At 37.4% G+C, this 16775-nt stretch overlaps 1 protein-coding gene across 5 annotated transcripts in view; it reads left to right on the top strand.

Annotated features, from left to right (window-relative positions):
• The window catches only part of CDH13 (cadherin 13), a 508761-nt gene that overhangs the window by 432721 nt on the left and 59265 nt on the right, over positions 1–16775 (top strand). For all 5 annotated transcript variants that reach the window (XM_074582826.1, XM_074582825.1, XM_074582824.1 and 2 more), the window contains 2 exons: positions 10339–10521; positions 11522–11775. In XM_074582826.1, coding sequence (XP_074438927.1) covers positions 10339–10521; positions 11522–11775 — 437 coding nt within the window. The remainder of the gene's footprint in view (positions 1–10338; positions 10522–11521; positions 11776–16775) is intronic.

The raw sequence follows: 16775 nt of genomic DNA, 5'->3' as shown, positions 1-16775 counted from the left end.
TAAACTTCCATCTGTACCTCCTGCCTCCACTGGAACAGTGTGAAACCTTGCAGAGTTCTTATCTGCTTCCAAAAAAGAGTTTTCAAACTGGGCTAACTTCAGACAGCTCTCAGCTGGAGGGGCTTGTAAATCTAGGGCATCTCATCCCCATCAGTTGGCACAACCTAAAATGCCAGAAGTTTGGGGAATTGACGAAATTCATTGCTAAAATATTCTAGAGATACAAGTTGCTTTGAATGCTTCGAATGGTGCTGCTGGGCACTGCTCACCAAAGACCCTGTGAAGAAGCTTAACCACTGTCAAAACATCTGTTATTGGCAGCATGGGTCGTGACCAGCTGTAAACTGGCACAATGAATAACTATCTTCTTTGGAAGCAACGTCCTCTCAGGGCAGCAAAAGTAAGATTTATCATTGGATGCATATGCTTCTTTTTATCAAAGAGCCCAAGGATTCCGCCATTGAAAAAGTCTCATTTGCATTGTAATTTCCACCCCTCTGCAAATACATGTTTGCTTCTTAACCTGATAAGAATATGGTTCAGTCTTGCAATATTAAGGTGCCAAAATAGAGCGTTTTCACGGTGTTCTGAAAGGTGCATAAAGGATTTGAAGAGCCCCATGTTAATCTGTGATTTCCTTGGACAATGCAATCAAATTTGCAAATGCTGCTAATTTGTGACTTAGTTCCATCTACTATTCAATAATCAAATTGTATTTAACCTACGTTTTAAACCTGATCTTGAACTAACTGGGTTCCAAAACATTGCGACGGTCACTATGAAGTTGGTGTCTATATATGAGCTTCATAGACTAAATTATTATTTCCTTATTTATACATAGTTGAGAGGTAATCATCATCATAATTTGAAACATCAAACAAGTAACCATTGGAGCTGATTGCCAAAGAACTTAATCATATGCTTGTCACTTAGGTTCCTTAAATCTCGAATAAGTGCTTTTAGAGAAAATTGTGCTCAGCTTCAGGTTGTCAGTACTGGTGCTGACTCACTGGAGATGACTATTCAAAATTAGACTATGTGCATACAAAAAGCTTGGAATGCATTTTCTATTTGGTGTTCATACAGGGCAAGTGAAAGACACAGAAAAATCACTCCCAGAACAGGTTACACCATTTTAGGTAATGATTTCCTGAGTAATAAAGAGCATCATCTTAAAGAGCTTTTTCTTTTTTCTGTTTCTTTTTCCCCATCAAGACGTGTATAAACCCTTGCTTGCCAGAATGGATTTCTTGGTGTGGGGTTTTGGGTTGTTTTTTTTTTTTCATCGGATCTGTGCACAGTCGTAGCTCATGGCAGTTCTAAGGGCATGTTTGTTAAAATATTCAGTAAAATATCTTATTCATTGTTGAGTCCTCAAATAATAGTATAGAGGAGTAACAGGTTTGTCTTAAATAAAAACGTACTAAATAATGAAATTAGGTTTTCACAGAACATTCGTTTGTAACTGTAGTAGTAGTAGTTATACAGATGAACAAGATCCCTCTAGAATTTTATCTAGGAAATTTTTGTTCTTTGACCTATTTAGTGAAGCATTCTTTTTTTTTTTTTTTTTTTTAACTTCTTCCATTAGTTTGCTTTTGTATAGCACTAAAATACAGTTTTCATACATGTATGAATAGAAATCCTGGAAGTTACCTTCCTAAAGAGAAGCCACAAAATCCCTTTTTCTACTTCTTAAACGTAAACATGACAATAATTTAAAAATCATCAGTAGCTTTCATCTACTGAAACTCTTGTCACTGCCCAGCTCCTTCCCCATCAGTACAGAGGCCACATTGCATTTATTTATACCCGGGAGGACACTAAAACCACTAGAGTAGTTTCTCCTTCGTTCCTCTAAATCTCCCAGGCTATCTAGCAAATTGACTGGTCTCTGCATACGCATGTTAAAGTCAATCCTATCAAAATAATCTTTCTGTTGTGATAAATTTCCCCTTTTACCTACCACTTTGATGTTCAGCGAGGAGTGAATTCATCGGTCCTGCTATTAAGGATCCTAAATGGTACAGATAGCAACTTCAACAATTAAAGAGGACATCTTTTCTGAACCCATTCCATGTCCATAAAAACCCCAAAAACTTGACTTATTCCTCCTACAGGTTCCCAGACTTTGTTGCTTACAGTTTTGACCCATGGAGCAAATATATCCCACCTGTAGCTGGGACTGGCATGTGAAGCAGTCTTAGTGGCATAAGAGAGTTTGCATGAATTCCTTGTAATATGAGTAAGTGTCTTCTATTAGTAAGGCAGTATCAGTAAGCTCAACCGTAGATGTTCAGATGTTAATCTTCAGCATCTGAAAAATTGGTTTGGGTATGAAAAAGTCTGTGCAAAAAGTGGAAGGGGAGCCTTTAACAAGGCCTCCTTCCCTTCCCTCATGACCATCATTAGCATAAGTGAGAACTCTGTGGACGGATGGGGGAAAAGCCTGTAAAACCTTTCTGGTCCTAAAATGCAATGGATGAAAAAGAAAGAAAAATCCAGCTCAGTCTATTCTATTTAAAGTTCATTCTATTTAAAGAAGACATCCAGCATCTTAGAAAATAGGCTTAACACTGCTCTTGATGGGAAGTGCACTGAGGAAGAAATAATACGTAGCTGGGTTGCCTGAATACAGCGCAAGTGCTCTCATAAATGTGAAAAGCAGATATCTCCCTGGTCCCTAGGCAACGCTGATGCTGTAACATGTGAATAGGTGTAGTTTGCTCTTTCAGGCTTGGTCAGATCATCATTTTCTGTGATGCTGTTGTTTTAAACATAAGGTTTGTTCTACCTGGGGGGAAAGAATTTTTGATGGATAAGAAAATAACAATATTATTTCTTTGAGTTTTTCTCAAAAATGCCTTAAGTGTAGTAAATATTATAGTGACCTTTCACTGTCCTCTGTCCATCCGGAGAACGAGTATTTGTTTTTCTATGATATGACGATCATTCTAGAAGTGTCCATTGCATTTGTGGGTACTTGATTTATTCTAGAAATAATTGAAAGCACCTTGCATTTATAGGTGGAAAAGTGAAAAAAAGAATGAATCCTTTCTAAATTATTTATATATTCTGCAAAAAAAAAAGAAAAAAAAAAAAGAGAGATGTTTGTCTTCCTTCTGAATCTTCGGACAACTGTACTACATTTGATGGATACCCTGGAGGGTAACAGGCCTTGAAGCAGGCATTCAACGTATGATTAATACATGTTAGAATTATCTTTTTGCCTTCACTCAGTGAGGTCATGAGCTGGGCTGAGAAAGAGTCAAAGTCTAGCGTAAACAAAAGTCTTCAAAACGATTAAAAAAAAAAAAAAGTGGCTATGTTCAAGTATCCTTCATCATCACTTATTTACAGTCCCTGAATGGCTTTTTAGTCTTCCGCAAGCACATGAGTGAGAGGGTGGGAATACAACATCAGTTCTGAATGGGTTTTCAGCACTGCAGTGGGAAAGAAGCAAAAAGGAAAGTTCTTTAAATTCATATATGAATCTTACGAGCATCTTACACTGTAGAACTTCCAAAGTTTTCTAAGATTTATGATGTATGAAAGAGGGATAGGAGGATTCTTTGTATTGCCACTCTGGCAACTTTACAGGCAGCTCTTGAGACACCCAGCAGGTTATCCATCCATCCATCCATCCATCCATCCATCTTACCCTGTTATTTTTGCATTCTGTCCCTGCCCTACTCAATCGTGAATGCTAATACCTAAGGAGTTGTTGAAGTGGTCCCACTGAATCCCAGAGACAGCTTGCCTTCGTCACGATGGAAAGCTGCTCACAGAGGGACTTGTACCTGGAGCATGAGGAAACAGCCTGATTACTAATTCCTTGTTTCTTTGTTTGTGGCGTTCCTGGGTACTCCTTAGCAGTGCTTTGCCAAGCAGATTGACTAGCAGCAAAACGAGATAAAGTCATGTTGGAACTCCCCTTGCCTTTTTTCAATCATTCATGATAAATATCAGTGATATTAAGCATCTTTGTGTTTTTCAATAAAAAGGCACAAATTTATAGAGCCTGCAGAACTTCTAGCCATGTTACCGAGAGCAGAATTTAATCTTTGGCCTTCCATTTAGCTAATTAATTTTTTGGATGTGTTGCTGTTGTTGCAGGCTGCAGCATATAGTGGACAAAAATATTCATTATTTCATTATTGAGCTCTACTTTTATTTTGTAAAGTAACTGATGTGTGCCTTGAAAGATCGCAAGGCATCTACAATATATAGCCTGTGAAATTCATTCAAAAGTAAAAAGTGAAAATGCATCCAAAATGATTATGGTCAATTTCATATATTCGGAAAGATTTTTTTTAAGCTACAATTGAATTCTTTCTGTAATTTCACTAGGGAGATGGAAGAATATTACGTACTTAGAAAAAACATAGAATAAGCTGAAAGAAACACTTTAAGTTTAAGAACTAATACAGTGCCTACGAGCCAGCATTATGGCAGTAAGACAATAACAGTTATTAAAGACTGTTTAGGTGACTCATAGCTTTAATTTGTGTTTTGCATCTAGTTTACACTGTCAAATCCTTGTCATACTGCGGTTTTGCTTTAGATTTACGTAGTGTCTTTCTTCTAAATGGCTTCTGAAGTGCTTTATATTTTGCTTCATGTGCAGCTTACATCAACTTAATCTGTTGCGTTAATACAGCTATCTCTAGTGAAATACAGCAGCTATTTGTGTCCATATAGTAAGGGCTATGCACAATTTTAAGAGGGAAGACACCTTCAAAATCTGTAGAGGAGATCAGGGAGAATGTAATACCAAGTTACAGTTAGCCCTGAACACAAAATTGGCAATTAAATCGCTCATGTGGAGAGTTTGGTATAAACTGCAGTGGGTCAGGTCCTCTGTTTTTCAGCCTGCCAGGGGCCCCAGATGGCAGCCAGCACGTTTGGTCATTGTGCTGAGATGAAAGATGACTGAAGAGTTGTCAGTATCACTTTATTCTATGCACAAATGTTATGCTAAGTATTTCCACCCAGTATTTCATCTGCCTAGTTCGTGAAGTCTGATGAGCTCCGAGCACCAGGTTATTTGGCTTATTGTTAGCTGGCAAGCTGGGCCTTGTGTCCCAGTGAATTCCGCAAGAAATGTTCATTACTGACGTGTATGAGATTCTCGTTCCTGAGTGCTTGAGATGGCAAACCTTAGTGATCACCCTGAAAACCTCTTTGTCCTCGGAGATATTGCAGATACAGAGCTATGGAAGATACATCATTTCCTTAACAAATAAATATTGGCCACTCAGGTGCGCACATCCTGAATGACAGTGTGCAAAGTAAAAGACAGACAAAGAACAAGCAGATTGCAAGAGATCGTATAAGCTTGTCTTTATATTTTCAAGAAAGTAGATAGACAAAATACGGTTGCAAAAGCAGTGGTCTTCAGTGGAGGAGGACAAATACAATAATACAATTTCCCTGGGAAATTTCTAATAGAGACATGTGAATTAATATATCCCATTATTTCTCATCTTTTATGATATATAGATGGGGAAACAAACACATGATAGTAGCACAGAATACCTTCAACTGGAATGTTGCCCTGATAAATGCAAACTGACACGCAGTTTTAATTTGTTTGTTCTTGACTGGGAATCACAGCATGCAGAATCTTAATGAGCCATAGGGTAGCGATCACCAATCCCAGACACGTTTATCTTGCACTGTGTTTGCTGCTTGTGGCAGCTCTTTAATTTGGGTATATCAGTACCCCACTCTGAGACAGTTACTTCATGGCTTCGTAAAGGTGTTAAGGTTATTACTGCTCGTGCTGTTGCTGGACAGTAGACATTCAGGTGATTCTGATCCAGTTATGTTAATTTGTTCCTCTGTGCTCTGAGAAGCCAGTAAATAAAACCTCACTTACTGCAGAAGCTTTAATAAGGCTGTCAGATAAGAATCCAGTTTTCACGGAGGTTAGGTACCATTTCCAGTTTCCTTTGAGGCTGAGATGGGGTTAATGTCTGGATTCTCAGGTGATAACATTTTACAAAGTGGTCTTTTCATGTATCTGCCCCATGGCAGAAATTTGACAAGATTGTTTTTTCCTGAGACCCTACTGAGGCCTTTTGCTGTTCAGTGAGGGCTGTCACTGTAGGGTCCCACCAGTTTGCTGTAGAGCTCAGTGTGATTTGGCTCAGTGTTGTATTATATCCTGACTCCACCAGGAAACAGCTACTAAAATTAAGCCGTGGTTCAATTTGTTTCCCCACTTGACTTCTCCCTTTAGCAAGCCTTTGATGCAGGTCTAATTATTCTCAGTAGACACCTGCCATCTTGAATTTCCTATACTCAGTAAGATAAAATTCCTGTCAGCCTGGCACCATAATTTTTCATTTTACCTTCTCAAGCTTTGCACGTAGTTTGGAGAAGGTTTCCAAGATCGGGGGAAGGAGGAGTAGAGTTTGATAGCTGTACGGAGATACTTCTTCTGCTCAGAGCCATCCTGGGTGATGTTACATAGGCTGTTTTCTAACACATTGCTTTAAACGTTACTCGTCTCCTTGACACCCCTCTACTGAGTCCTTTGTTGTAAGAAATATAAACTGCTTGTTTTCAATCTCAGGGACCTCTATGCCTATCTTTGTGATCTCTCTAAAGGATGTCTAGTGGTCAATATCTACTTCCCATCAGTCCATCATGACAGCAACCATTGCTCACTCGTTACCTTTTCAAGTCTATTTATGCTTCCTTACAAGCTACACTCACACTCTTGGAGGAACTCTTCATCTACATCCATCACCGTATTTCCTTGATGTCTTTCAGTTCCCTGTTAAAAGTCTTATTTGTCTACAAAAACCTGATGATTAAAGCTAGACTGCTGGCCACTGTTGACTCATTGTTTCCTTCTAAGTCGCTATCAGTCTGTTGTCTGTCTTTCTGTCTTTTTTCATAAGCTTTTGGCTACAGAAAAAGGGGAAACGGGTCCTTTTTTTTCCCCTATGTTTATAAAATTCTCAATGTGGCAGAATGACTAGAATTTCTAGGCTGTATGCATGATGAACACAATAAAGGACAATATGGCATATCACTCCATAAAGCAAGTTACATATTCGAATGCTCAGTTGTAGTAAATGACCATAGCTCCTTCCAGCCAAATGCAACTCTGACACAGGGTATTTGTCTTCTAAGTTATTATTTTTTTTATGTGGGTGCAGATGATAGCAGTTTAAATAAAGTACTGAACTCATCTATTTTATTCTTAATTTATAGTGGTGCTTAGGGGATGTGCAGATATTTAAAAGGAGTAAAATCAATTAACTTGTGATCCAATTATTTGTGTTAGTCACTATGGGGTTTTATTTTAGAGCACTGGATCAGACTCTCCCAGTTAAGCACTGGGCTTTGTGAATGTAAACCTTTCATTTTGAAATATTATGAACCTGTGTTTATATTTTCTCTATTTGCAAATCTAATTCCTATTTTAGTCCTTTCATAGTTTTTTTAAATTCCCTTCTTTTGTTTTTGAAAAGCACCTAGTATAAATACAGCATATTTTTCTAAATATTAGGGAGTCTATTCTTTATATAAAGGTGGCTGAACAGGCAAAAGAGTTCACCTTCTAGGTTATATACACCATATTTTTCTAGGCCTCTCTATTTCACAGTAGATATTTGTCTTTTGCAATTACAAATCCGTGATTTATTAAACTTTTTACAATATAAAGTTAGAGTAGACCCATGTGACACCTTCTGTGATTTGATCATTCTGCTTTTTCATCCATCTTGAACAGATTTTAGTCTAATGTTCCAGGCAGCTTCAAATAAACGAACGCAGAGTTTATACGGTCATACCTAAAATGCAAAGAATGCTAGGGGTGAGTGTTCCACCACGCTTGGAATTATTTGGCTTGGCACAGCCTTTGCCTCTAGAAGTTGGGATTTCCTTGATCTGCAGGTGTCAGAAGCTCTGCAGTTTTATGTCCCCAGCAAGTCTCCATGCCCTTTCTGCACTACTAACTCACTGCAATTGAAGCTACTGAGAACTCTTCCTAAGTAAGGAGGAAATAGGAATGTAGAAGAAAGCCAACCCTGGTTGAGATATCCTTGAATTAGATATCCTTAAACTGACCTTCAATAATTTTTGAACTAGTTGGCACATCATGGCAACCTTTTCCATCGTAGTCTGGCACTGGTGGGGTAAGCATCATAAATTTATCTCACTGGCTTCACGATTATGTATCTGAATGAAACAGCCAGATCTTTAATTTTTTTACTGTAACAGGTCTTACTGTTCCCAAGGTGATCCAGGGAGTATTGAACACTTAATTGAATCAGACTAGTGGATTAAGGAATGGATTTTTCAGAAGGATCAATATGAACTAGGAGCAGATGCCCAGTCAAAACTAAGGGTTAGGTTCTTTAGGATTAGGTTTCTTGAATTCCAGTCACCTTTTTACATAGCTAAATAGGAATCGTTTGGTCCCAAACACTTGTTGGGAAAAATTCTGTCCCTTGTGGTTCTGACGTTTTGTTTTATACATGCTCAAGCTGAGACAATATGAAATAATACAAAAATATCAATCAGGCTAACCACTTATTTTCAATCAGAGGAAGAGGTGTCCAAATGTGCTTTCCAGTGACAGCATTTTGCTGAGCAGGACGGAATACAATCTTGGTAATCTTTCCTTTGTTATTTCCAAGATTCTTAATAGAGTTTTTCTTTTGATTTGTTTCAAAGCAAGTGAAAATATTGTTATATTATCTTTTAGAGTTAATTAAACTGCAAATGAGCTTAATGATCTGTCTGAAACAAAGCTCAATCACAGCCTGTTACATATTAACTACCAAAATCAAAAGAATCTTTAAATTCTTTGTTAAATATACCAAAGAAGATAGAAATAGCCAATCATTAATGTCGACCTTTTATAAAATCAGGTTTGAGGATGGAAAGCTTGAATTGAATGCATACACTCAAATTATACAGCTACATTGAAAAGGAGTTTGGAAATATAAGTCAAATCTATCGGAAGAAAGGAAAAAAAAGATAACTGAACACAGGAAAAGACATTGTTGTTTTCTCAGTATTTTACTATGAGGAAATCCATTTTACCTACTATTTGTCCCGATTGTGAAATCTATATATTAATAAAATGCATTTTCTGGATTCAGTGTTCTCACAAAATCTTCTGTAGTGTTATGGCTTCGTGTGGTCTGTAAAACAGAGCAAAAGATATTTAGTCTATTCAGGTCTTGAAGCCACTTGGGTGATTTTTGCCCTTGAGTGATACGTTGTCAGCCAAGAGGTAGCTTTTAAGCAGTGCACGTATGGCAAAGCCTATTTGTGTCATTAAAGTTTGTAATTTTGGACTTTTGAAGGCTTAATCCCTAGAAATGCTAAGATTTCCTAATGATCTATAATGGTACTGCTGATGTTCAGCACTTCTCAGGATTAGCTATGTTATCATTCTGGTTTATCCACCTATAAAGCAGGTATTATCTTATCACTCTTATATACAGTGCTTTTAGCGTGTCAGCCTCAAGTGCTTGAAAGGTGAGGAGTATTATTAAGTCTGACCCTTACAAGCTCTTCCGACGGTTTGCTTAATGTTTTTCCTACATAAATAAGAATGATGTTATACACTGTTTGTCTGGATAGTAAATTAGAATTTTCTCGTAGGGCTTGGCTTGCTGAATAGTACAACAACGCAACAAACTTCACAAGGTCATAAAAAATTCTTCCACTGGAAAAAGGAAGTAACACTGACTTTGAGTTATGCAGACAACGTGGTAGCATAAGGTGCAATTATTTTTGAGTGTCTTAGAGAAACCTCTCTAAAAACGGTGTGGGAACGCTTTTTGTGAAAAATGTTTCATGTATTAGTAAGTGTAGTGGAAAAGTGATATGGGTGGGGTAATTTATGAAAATAATAGTCTGAAATGCAAAACTGGATTATTTGTAAATAATAGTACGTTGGAGGGCAAGACTGGGCTATATTGGTCAGCTTCCTCTTCTGCTTAGCTATGCGTATAGTTGCCTTTCCGCGAGCACGTGCACCTATGCAACACTGCATATATCTTCAGGATTCACTTTTCCGGTAATGTGAGATGAACTGGTGTTTTGTGATCAGAATCTTTCAAAGCTTGATTCCTATCACATTGCTGCCTATCTGCCATCTATTAAATGGAGAGCAGCTGTAATGTGCTACCTTATATTTCATGAGCGAGAATGTATTATTTAGAGCCTATAACATTCAGTTTCAGTCAAGGATTACATCTTTCTCCTGTTGTGGTAAATAATTAATGCTGGCTTGGATATTTCGTGTGCCTGTGTGTGGTCATTAATTGGAAATGGTAACAATTTCCGCTATGTTTTTTTTTCTAGTTTCAAGCCACAGTAAAGGAGGGAGTCACAGGTGTAATAGTAAACCTAACCGTTGGTGACCGAGATGACCCAGCAACTGGAGCATGGAGAGCCGTCTACACCATCATTAATGGAAATCCAGGGCAGAGTTTTGAAATCCACACCAATCCCCAGACTAATGAGGGAATGCTCTCTGTCGTCAAAGTAAGAACAATTTGCTGTCGTACTGTATTATTACTGTAAAATCCACTCACTGGATTTACTGCATGAGAGAAGGCACAGCAAGGATAAATTACTCAATAATATATAGTTGGCTTCCAGCCCTTGTCCAAACAATCTGTATAAGCCCTTCTTCTGGCACAGTAGCCTTGCTTCTTTAGTCATAAGGACCTGCCTGTTGATAATGATATTGCCATTGTGCTTAAATAATAACAACGCATTTTGCATTAAGCATCACAATTCATAGTGAGACTTTACAGCACATTTTCTTTGTGACTGAGGGTAAAATTAGAATTCAAGGGCCACATTTTGTTCTCAGTTAGAGAACACAGATGCAAATACCAAGGAAGTAAGGGACATGGCTTCAGACTGAACTGGAGAGCCGTCTTTGGTCCCACATTTCTAAAGTCTCATGGAAAAATTTGTTGCCTGTCTTTGTATGAAGATAATCCTATATCTCACGCTTTAAAAAAGAAAAAAAGAAAATAGCCCCAGTTGCTGCCTGTACCAGAATTTTCTTTGTTTGACTTCAATAGAGGCATTTTCAATTCTTAAGACAAATGGCATCTATTTCCATGGTGGTGCTTTTGATTTCGAGGTAGGAGTTGAGAAAATACCCCCATGTTACTTATCATAAGTAGCTACTAAGTGTGACTGGTTTGTTTGCTAAATGCGTATTACATCATAAATAAGCATGTATATATGAGAATTAAACTATATGTATGAGGTATGGCAAAGAAGTATATGCTCTTGGGTAGAGGGACATCTCCATCTGTCATGAAGTCCATAAAGTTCATTATCTTCAATGCACTTTATAGCCACCATTGTGTCTAATGCTAAACTCTCACCAAGTATCGGATGCGATGAATGCTGTTGTCCCTTGATGGCTAATTCTATCTTCAGCAAGTTTGCAATGGATTACAATGAAAAAGTGGTAGGAAGTGTCTTTGCACCTTGCACTCTGATGCTATGATATGTTTTTCAGCCTTTGGACTATGAGATTTCAGCGTTTCACACACTGCTGATCAAAGTAGAAAACGAAGACCCGCTAATTCCAGACATAGCCTATGGCCCCAGTTCCACAGCAACAGTTCAGATCACTGTTGAGGATGTCAATGAAGGCCCAGTTTTCCACCCAAACCCAATGACAGTGACAAAACAAGAAAACATCCCTGTTGGCAGCGTTGTGTTAACAGTAAATGCCACTGATCCAGATACTTTGCAACATCAGACTATCAGGTGAGTGCAGTAGCCTCTAATTTTCATCCATCAAAAAGTGAGTATGTCTTTTGTGCCCGAGAATTTGCCTGCCAGTTACAGAATTAAATTAAAGTTGTTTGGGCTTTACAAAATAAGAAGTGGCAATTTTTTTTTTTCCTGCTATGGAGGGATGCAGATGAAAACAACAAACTGCATTAGACAGTGGGCAGTAGTTTTGTAGGCTATGAGATTACTGCAATAGAACAATCAAGTGTCTGGAGCAATAGCCATAGCTTTGCATAGATAGTGTTTCAAAATTACTTTTAACCTGCTTGTTCATTCCTCTTCTTTCATGAGAGCCAGAGAAAACATGTAAAAATTGAAAATGTGTATAGAAATAATTAATCTGTTTTACATATGCTTTAAGTCAGTTTGTGATCATTTATAATGTCCCTCAGTGAAATAATGACCATCCATCCACATTCAAGGGCTGAGAAAATATTTCCCAGTGAAACACTGAAGCTACAGTAAGCCAAGACTTGGCCTTGCCAAGATAGATGAAAGGAAATTATTATTTCTGTGCTATGATAATATAATCCACATGTGTGCCATGTTGCAAGGAGGAAACCTAGATATTAAGTGGTGCCCTCATCTCCTATTTTGATCCACTTGGTCTGGTCTTTTGTTTTCAGATTTGTTGAGAATCTAAAGATCAACCACTTTCTTCTCTAATACTGAATTGACTTTCCAGACAGCTTTTCTCAGCATTTGAGAATTGCAGGTTAGGCACTAAAACTAAAATCTATATCTGGGTTTAATTTTTCATTCTTCTTGTGAGTCCCGTTTCCCCTGGATATCAACGTATATAAAAGGGCGTAAACATCCTTGTGAGAATGACTTCAAAGCTTTCCTTGAACAGTGTGCACTATTAATATATACTATAGACGTAGATTACTCTGCTGTCACAGGGTGATATTTAGCAGTGATTGTGCACTTCTTTAAGAAGGTTTGTCATATGTACCGTTCTCCAAAAAAAGAAAGCTACTGATCTTGAAGATGTTCTCTGTCAGTAACAAGCGTTGGTAAGCGTGCCATTGCAAAGGACCGCACTGGCAGCCCTGGATTCAAATGATGAGAAGGTGAATTTAAGCAGGCGAGTGTGATCTTCTCCAAGGAAGGAGGAAAAAGGCAAGGCATGTAATAAAAAGTGTCAATCCTCTGCATCACCTCAAAAATAATGGTTGATAGAGTACAAATGTTTCGGTTTTTATCAAAAATGCCTTTGAGTTCTGCCATTGAAATATCAGTTTGTGTGAAGGATGATTCTTAGCATGTCATTCCCCTTGTTTTCTAAATGTATTTATTTACAGAATGCATTTTTATTCTTAATTTTAGTTTTCGCTCCAAAGATTCCTTATTTCATTCCCTTTGGTCACACATATTTATGTCTATCAATGGAAAACCTATGGAATTTCTATTGCGTGTGCTGTGTGAACAATGTACATCACCCCAAACAAACAAAGTATATATCTTTTCAAAAGCGGAGAGGGATGCAAACAAAAGAACAGAGAATTAGTAACGTTACTTTTTTTACTTTCAACCTGTAACAGCTGAGATATGTCTAACTGCAGGGATATTTTTAGTTAGTTTTCTATATAAAACTCGTAGGGTTTTTTTTTCCTATATAAAACTTGATGATTATTTGTAATCAGGAAATTTAGTTATGCTACTAGATATAACATCATAAATGCATTCCAAAAACCATGAATAGTATACAGAAACCATTTGTGCCATTGTCCACATCTAGATTGAATTCTTTCTTTGAACATTGCGTATCTGAATCAGATTCAAATTACTTATCTCTTTGAAAAACATGGCTTACTTTGTAAAAATTCCTAAAGACAGCTGTACTTTTGAAGCAATTTTCTTTCTTATTCTTCAGCTTGAAGTATTTTTGCAGACTGAGAATTTCATTTAAAAGCTCAAACAAGCTGTCAAAAATGTATTACCCTGAAAAAAATATGGCTCAAAGTATTTGTAAGACTCAAAAGCATGTACCCTGAGCTCTAGCTATATGTCTGCACATGATGAGCAGTGAACTTCCATGGTGCCAGCTCTTCTGCCATCTACTGAGGTTAACATTTCAAAGATAATCAAGGTAGAGCTAGAAACACCATCCTGGAAACAAGAACCACGTGCTCATATTGACCAGCTAAATAATCCTGGCATCAAGATTAATCTTACACTAAATTATCCCTGTTTAAGACTAGGTTAACACTGACTTTCACAACTTTACCCAGATCTATGATTTCCTATGAAAAGGCTGCAAGGAGTATAGTGAGCTTTGGACTATGGATGTTGTAGAAAGGAAGAAGCAGACAGAACCTGTGATTTTTCCTGAACATATACCTTTGGGTGGAGAAAAATGTTTGCTCCGCTGCGATCACTCCCAGAAAGAAAAGGAACCTGTCCAAGTTGGATCACATTTCTTATATTCATTAACCTATTTATTTTTTTTCTAATTATTTAATTCCCTTTGCAGTTTCCAACATTTTTAGAATTAAAACATGAAAGAAATCCAGCAGGCCCCGTTTTAATTATAACCCAACAATTTATTAATAGAACAGTAATGAAGTTTCTGAAATTTGATTTCTTAATCAGGGATCATTGTTATTTTTGTGCCAGATTTAAGAGTTTAATTTTGGGTGCTTCTTCCCAACCTCTGAAATTTTAATCAGAAGTTTCAAGTGTACATGTCAATGAGAAGTTAAAGGCCAAATTTAATAACATTTTCCACCTTGGGAAATTAAAAGAAGCAGCTCACTCTCTGAAATCCATTATTAACAGTAGATCTTAATTAAACACAGTTACGGTCCTCAATATTTGTCTGTGTGAAGAGATTGGTTTCAGTATTTTTCCCTTTTTTGGATTCAACAAGTCCAGGATATTCAATAGTTAGACTTTTAACTATGTGTAAATAAGTTGTTTACTGCAGAGTATTTGTAATTTTTAATTAAAACAACGTTGTTCCCTGGCTTCATGGTTTATCATGGCAATGTATTTTTATTACCTACTGTGCTCTTGCATTTTAAATTATTTATATATTATTGAGGTATTTATTCTCAGTAAGCAATGTGACTCAATGCTTCAGAAATATCTTCACAAGAAAAGTTTATTATAGTTCTAAAGCATATCTAATTCATTAAGTAGAATTAAAATGCAGTATTTGAAGCTGGAGAACTTAGAAATGGAACCCAAACTGCAATGAGTTTGAGAATATGAAAGACTGCCAAAAATATCTGAAGCAATATATGTAAATGAGAGATATATTTGTGTGTGTGTGTGTCTCTCTGTGTGTGTAGTTTTTTTATCTGCACCTGAGTCCAGCTGACTCCATGTGGTATAAGTGGCTTCTGGAAGCATAAGTGCATTGTCTTAGCAGTAAAGTCTCAACTGTAGAAATTCGAAAGCCAATTTTTTACTTGGTAATTGACATCCTTTTGTTTGATTCTGGTCTCCTTATATCACCATATCATTGATTTAGTGGAATTACACAAACATGACACCAGTAAATCTCCATTTGTTTGAGACGAATCATTTCAGATTAGAATGGCCCGTGATGGATCCAGCGACCCAGCTGCCTGTTAACCCGCAGCCTGCGGGTTCGACGGCTTTAGCGCTGCCGTTGGACTGGCTGGCTGTTTGATAGCTCAGCTGCTCTGGAAATGGGAGCAAGGTCATATTTACTGTGTCGTCATTTCCAAATAACAGCTACTGGTCTATCAGAAAGGTGGATAGAATCTGTTTGTCATTAACATAAAGAGCATTTTTCTATACTGCAAACTAAATGTATATATTAATGAGGCTTTATCTTTGAACATCAGGCCAGGGGGTGATAAGGCTGAATCTAACAGACACCATATTAAAAGTGATTGTCTGTCTTTATTTCTCATTTCACCAAGAGCCATTGGACAAGGGACTGGCTGTTGACTTTGGGAATGGAGAGTTTTACTACTGGGCCACACTTTGCTTTAGATTATGTCATCATAACTTTGGGCTCAGTATCTATAGAGTTGGTGGAAGTCAGTGGAAATGTTTCAAACTCTATTGGTAGCAACCATGATCTGCATACTCCTCGCCCAAAAAAAATGTTTGCCTAAAATTCTGTAAAATAGTGCTGTAACTATGCTGAAGTGGGATTTATAGTTCGGTTGAGTTTCTTCCAAATCTCAAAGACTCGAGAAAACTAAGGAGAATTCACTGGAAAAAGCAAGTTTACTTCTGTTACATGTCTTTGCTGCCAATCACCACCCTTACATGTAGTGAATATATAAGCCATGGATTGCAAAGACAATCCAAATGTTTTTTTTATATCTCTTGCCAGGATTTTTTCAGAGACCCTGAACCCCCTTCTGAATAAGGATAAGGCTTCAAATCGCAGTCCTCACAAACACTTAAGGGATCAATTTTGCTTACTTTGTTGCACATCAAGCCTTTTTAAAGCACTTTTGTTGCAGATGGAGGTCAGTAAACTTGTATTTTGGGATACACTACAATCACTTACAGAAGTACTATATAATGAGAGCAGGATAGAAAGTCTTAAAGAGTGAATGCTTATGAAGTAACACACTTAGTCATTGTTAAATATGTCTCCTAGAGTCTGAAGGACTTGTCTTTGATTCCTAACAACAGGAGATTTGTTATCCTTGTGCAGACAGAAGAATAGTTCTATTGTTATAAATGAATGGCTGAGCCATGCTCTCAGCGTGCAGCACCAGAGTTTTTCACTGTAAGTTACACCCAAGAGCATCTCAAGTTGGCTCTGCAGTTTTATTTACGGCTTGCCTGAACCCAGCCATTGGGAATTTGTAGCACAACTCTAGATCTGAAGTTACTGTATATTGGACAGTGCACATTGTTTTTCTTTTCCTTTCTCATTTTTAAGTTAGAAGGAAAGCCAGGTAGAGAGGGAGTCTGCTCGAAGCAAAAAGTTTTTCTTCTTCTGTCTTTCCTGCAAAATTTTGAAAGATAGAAACACT

Source organism: Larus michahellis, chromosome 4 (genome assembly GCF_964199755.1).
Source record: "Larus michahellis chromosome 4, bLarMic1.1, whole genome shotgun sequence".
Lineage (NCBI taxonomy): Eukaryota > Metazoa > Chordata > Aves > Charadriiformes > Laridae > Larus > Larus michahellis.
Note: the sequence above shows the minus strand (reverse complement) of the source record. Positions and strands in the feature narration are given on the sequence as shown.